The sequence below is a fragment of the Cariama cristata genome, unplaced genomic scaffold (assembly GCF_000690535.1).
Source record: "Cariama cristata isolate BGI_N322 unplaced genomic scaffold, ASM69053v1 scaffold17494, whole genome shotgun sequence".
Taxonomy (NCBI): domain Eukaryota; kingdom Metazoa; phylum Chordata; class Aves; order Cariamiformes; family Cariamidae; genus Cariama; species Cariama cristata.
Window position 1 is genome coordinate 8095 of NW_009613707.1, and position 5607 is coordinate 13701.

General features: G+C 43.4%; 1 protein-coding gene across 1 annotated transcript in view; it reads left to right on the top strand.

The window, feature by feature from the left end:
- Window positions 1-212: 212 nt before the first annotated feature.
- APCDD1 (adenomatosis polyposis coli down-regulated 1) overlaps window positions 213-5607 on the top strand; it is a 16657-nt gene continuing 11262 nt past the window's right edge. The window contains exons 1-2 of the mRNA XM_009699129.1: window positions 213-391; window positions 1770-2301. Of these exons, the coding sequence (XP_009697431.1) occupies window positions 312-391; window positions 1770-2301 (612 nt within the window). The 5' untranslated portion in view covers window positions 213-311. The remainder of the gene's footprint in view (window positions 392-1769; window positions 2302-5607) is intronic.

Here is a 5607-nt window from a genome sequence, read left to right on the forward strand (position 1 = left end):
TAGTGGGCTGACAGAGAGGAAGAGCTTCCCGTATTTTGGGTTTGGTTTGTTTTTTCTTTAGATGAGAAAAGAAACGTAAACAGTACTTTCCCAGACACATAACAACGCGAACAAGTGTCATTCAACACAAGATGTTCACAACCTCCTTTATCGTGTTGAAGCCCTGCCCAGCAGCGTCTCATGATAATTTACACTTTTCTATCACAGGGCTGGGAGAAGGTTCTGCTCTTCTTCACTCGGACAGCAGGTCCCACCCTCGGTCCTTGGAGAAGAGTGCATGGAGGGCTTTCAAGGAGTCACAGTGTCATCATATGCTGAAACACCTTCACAATGGAGCCCGGATCACGGTCCAGATGCCTCCCAATATTGAGGGACACTGGGTCTCTACTGGGTAAGGAAAGATAAATCAAGATGCTTGAGTGATATATGTGGAAGAGGAGAGGGGAAGGGAGCAGAGGGGGAAGGATGAATATTCCCACTTTAAGCAGCAGGGGAAATATTTTCTTTAATCTGATGATGCTCTAAATTCCAGATGCTTTCTGTATGTTTTTGCATAAAAGGAGGAGCAGCATTATGCATAGTAGAATAGCATGCTATAAAGCTGTCTTGATGAATCAATTTATGGTCTGGATTTTAAACAGCATGCTGTGAAATATCTTTAAATCTCTCTTTGAATAGGAAGGAGCCCAACAAGTTGACAAAATGGATGCTTATTCAAACATAACATTGTACTATCTTTGACTACATGCATTAGATCCATTGAATGGGTCCTTGTTTTCAGAGCATGTGTCTAGCACAGGTTTTATTAGCAAAAGAAATTAAGCAGCTGTATTTCACCAGTTCTGTTACTCTCTATACCTGGTGACTTGTAATTCAGACAGCTGTTTTGCTTTCTGTGTCTCAGCAGGCAATATTCACATGCATATTTGAAGTGACTTGTAGTAGGAAGGACTGGGGTTTTTTAACAGAAAGGAGTGTATTTATGTTAAGCGGTGTGGATGTGACAAGGGAGACAAGTTTGAAGGCACAAAAGGACTTTCTATGGAAAGTGGGATTTAAGTGACATTTACACCTTAACAAAACAAAAAAAACCAAACCAAACAAAACCCAAAACCAAACAAAGACCAAAGAAAAAACACAAAACCTGAACATTGTATGGTCCAAATTTGAGCCAAATAGAAGTTTTGTGTTAATGGTCAGAAGTTTGCATTAATTGCTGCCCCTGTTGAAAGTTTGAGTGGGAAATCTGAGGACACGATCCTCCGTGTCCTCTGCAGACCAGAGCTGGTGGAGCTCCGCTGAGAAGCTCCTACAGCAGCATGGAGGCCAGTTCTTTGTACTGTTCTGTGAACGTCTGGCATTTCACTTTCTGATGTTACCAGTCCTTTTGCTAAATATGCTAAAGAGAAGAATAGATGTTTAATAAGCTGCTGCTTTATTTCAGAGAAGAATTGAGTCACATGGTGGTCCCTAGACAAAAAGAAAAAGCAAAACATGACTCAGCATATTTAAACTTACAAAGATAAAGCCCTTAGATATGATCACCATGAAGCAGTATATTAATAACAGCATAAGAGCAGAGGAAATGGTTGGTTAATTGGCAGGCCACAGATGCCTTGTTCCTCTTTGCTCCCATTCATGCCAGAGGGACGTTAGCACCCACGTGTCTCTCTGGACCCATGCGGGTTTGCTCATTCTTGTTCCCTGTAGCGTACATGATGTGCCACCTTGCTAAAATTTTATTTCCATCACTTTCCGTCTTCCCACAGCTGCGAAGTTAGAGCGGGCCCAGAGTTCATCACAAGATCGTACAGGTTCTACCACAATAATACATTTAAGGCCTACCAGTTTTATTATGGTGGCAATCGCTGCACAAACCCTATCTACACATTAGTTATACGTGGCAAAATACGTCTCCGCCAAGCATCCTGGATCATCCGAGGGGGTACTGAAGCTGATTATCAGCTGCGCAACGTACAGATCATCTGCCACAACGAAGCAGTAGCCAAAAAATTAAGTGAGTTGGTGAACCACACCTGTCCTGGATTTATACCGGAAGATAGTCCCTGGGAGCAGGATGTCAGCTACGATTTGCTGAGAGAAGAGAATGGCTGTGAATGCACCAAAGCCCTGAATTTTGCCATGCACGAACTGCAGCTGATCCGCGTGGAGAAGCAGTACCTGCACCACAATTTAGACCACCTTGTAGAGGAGCTATTTCTCGGAGACATTCACACGGACGCTGCTCAGAGGAGGTACTATCGGCCTTCTAGTTACCAACCTCCTCTTCAGAATGCCAAGGTACGTGTGTGTGTATATGCCCTCTTTCTCAGATTCTAGTGACAAAGCCCGTGTTATTCAGCTCTTATGAGTCAGTGCAGGAGCGTAACCCAAAATGTAGGTGTGCTTCCAATACGAGAGGTCGGCTGCAGCCTTACAGATGATGCAGCCCGTTAACAAAAGATCACAGAACATATTTTGTGCGCGTAGTAACTTTGCTGTGGTTTATGTGACTGCCTCAGATATGCGAAAAGTAGTCTGATGAACTAAGGTCAACAGAGGCCACTCTGAAGATGGAATCAAAGACCTGGGTGCAGAGGTGGGGGCGGTTGGCTGGGGCCACAGCTACAGGCGAGCAGCTGAGAGGGAAGTTTCGTACAGGACTGAGAAAGGCCAAGAGAAACAGGCATCCGTGGATGCTTGTGTAGCTGCGGGAGTGCCAGGAAATCAAATTGTGTCAGCCTGTGGAAGCTGGGTGATCCATAACCTGAAGAGAAAAAGAGGAAATTGGAAGGCAGACACATGAAAGGGGCAGCATGAAGGGGAGGAAAAAAACTGATGGGCTGTGCAGGTCGTGGATCCAGATGCAGGCACACATATTAATGAAATGAAAAACAGGTGAATTCTGAATGAGGCTCTAATTCCATTTGATAATTCAGTTTTCAAAGGGGCCCCAGAGTGCCCTCAGCTTCACTGGGAACTGATCGACCCACAGTAAGCTAAATCAAGCCCAAACAGGGAGGGCAGACGCTGATGGCCTGTAGCGGGAGGGCTGTCGATAGTTCTTTCCAGGTGGCATTGCAAAGGCAGGCAGCAATTGGAACCACGTTGCCAGGTGCCGCTGCCGTCGGGGCGCTCCAGCTAGGCGCTGCCGCCGCATCGCTTCCAGCTAATCTGTTATCACCATTTTTAACCATCTCATCACAACCAATTCAAACATCAGCTATGCTTATCAGCAATAGCAGGAAACACAACAGGGGGAGGGAGAGTTTTGATGAGAAAGCCTTGGCTTTCCCTTCCATTCAAAACTATCTGCTCTGGGTCACGTCTGCCTCCTGTAAACATCAAGTTTCAGTAGTTCAGGACCTCACGTGATCTGCCTTTAATCGTTTTAATAGCCTGACCTAGGCATAATTCTAATTCACAGTCAACTGTGTCTCTGTATGAAAGCTGCTCTCTTCAAGTGACCAACAACAAATTTGCATTTTCTTTTTAAACGTATCTTCCCAAAATGGAGAGTTTCAGCAGCAGCACATGAACCACAGCACGCTCCTCATCAAAATTTTACTTTTCTTAATTCAAACAAGCACATCAACTTTGTCCTTGCTTATTTGGGAGTGAGGGTTCTTTCCTAAATCTCTTCCTTGCAGGTATCTGTAGGTACAAATTATCTGACACCAACTATGTGTTGTATCTTTCTAGAACATATTGTAGATCTTTTTCTGACCACATGAAACAGAGACAAAATCTTGATTTAATTCACCCTAACTGATTATTTTTTCTGATCAAATCTAGTTGTCTTATGGGCTGATAGATAACATAGTAAATGCTTACGCTTCTACCTTGTAGTAATTTCATTATGGTCAGAATGATCAGGTGTACTGTCAACCAGCTTTATAAAAACAAGGGTTTTTTCAAGGCCTCCTCTAATTTTAGGACACACTGGTAACAATTTTCCTGCCTGTCTCTTCTGCTAGTGTAGCATCACTTTTTCCCTCTAAAATTCAATGCTCAAATTTAAGGGATCAATCTTGCCTAAGAGGTCTGTTTCTTGAGCCAGGTTAGCTAAATATACTGTGAGAGCACTGAAACTCTCATTTATGTTCACAAAGCCCATTGTTTAAGGCATGATCTGACCCATTCTGGCCTGAGTCGCCCTGCATGCCATTATCCCACAGTCCCACCTCTCCTGACAGGCAGGTCCTGCCCGAGGCATCCGTGTGCGCCGGTCGGGGAGAGCTTGCAGCGTGGATCCCAGGGGAGGCTTCCACATCATGTATTTACAGGAACCGGGGGAGAGGAGAAACAAACAAGCCCCCTAGTTACCCGCTGGTATTCATGAAGTACAGTGCTTCCAAACACAATTTTTGGTAGCCAGGTCTTGGCAGAGGCTGAATGTTGAGGCTGAATTTATGACACTGGAAACCCGTTCATGACAGTACTATTGGCTAGAGAAAGTGCTGATACTACAGAAAGCACAAGTTAACTTTGAGTACGTCAAAATACATACAGATTCCAGCTCTCCGTGATAAAACTACTGTAGTTTAATAAATGGAGGGCCCAGGTCCTGACTTGCTGTCCACCACTGAACTCCCAGTTTGGCCAGTTATGACTTCTGACAAGTTACATGACCTCTGTTTCTCCTCTGACCGTTGCCTGCATGGTCTGCTTGGCTCCCACAGTGTGTATATACAGTGTCTGGATTGCTGGGACACAAGTCTCAGCTGGAGCCTTCAACGGCAAAAGATGCATAGGTGTAACACAAGTTTTAAGTGTGCAACATCGCAGCTTCTCGTTGTGTTTTTTGGTAGGTTCCTCTTGCTCAGATTTGATTTTGATTTTGCTCAGATTTCTTTTTTCTCAAGAGAAGCTGGGCCTGCTGATACTAGGCTTTCAGCATGATACAAGTAATGATACCCCTAAAAAAATGACCTGTAGACACAGCTGCCATAAAAGACTCCTGGGTGTTGGTTTGAACCTAACCGTGGAGTTCTCTGTACCATCAGGTTCTCAACCCAGCCATCTGACCTAGTGTAGGAAGAATAGTAACAGAGATGCTTTTTTTTTTTTTTTTTTTTAAAGTCCAGGCAAACATACCGTTGAAAGGTTATAACCCTTCTTCTTTGAACTCTTTTCCTTTTCTAATTGTTGCTCCACTGGGACTCAGCTGAAAATGAGTTTAAATGCTAAATTGAGTTTAAAGCTACAAGTCACAGACTCCTCTGGAAACTGGACACCATGAATAAATAGAAACGTTAAATCAACTTGTTTTTTTAAGGTTTCTACAGTCATACCGAGAGGTTGGGGAGGCCAGGAAATTGCTTCTGAAGTGAATCAGGTGTATTGTGTGGAATCTTTCATTTAAGGCTTTTTTCATTTCCTTTTTATTTATTTTTATTTTAAACTTATAAAGGCCTGCCTAAAATAAGTTAAGAGGATTCACATTTTGAGTTAAATTTAGAGTTAAGCCTCTATATAGAAGAAAGTTCCACCCAGCTCAAGAGTTTAGACAGCCTGTAAGTTGGATGTGGTAGCCACATTCATTACTTATGTGGTTGAAATGAATGGTAATTAAAAGCAAATGATTGCTGGATATGTCAGGAAAAC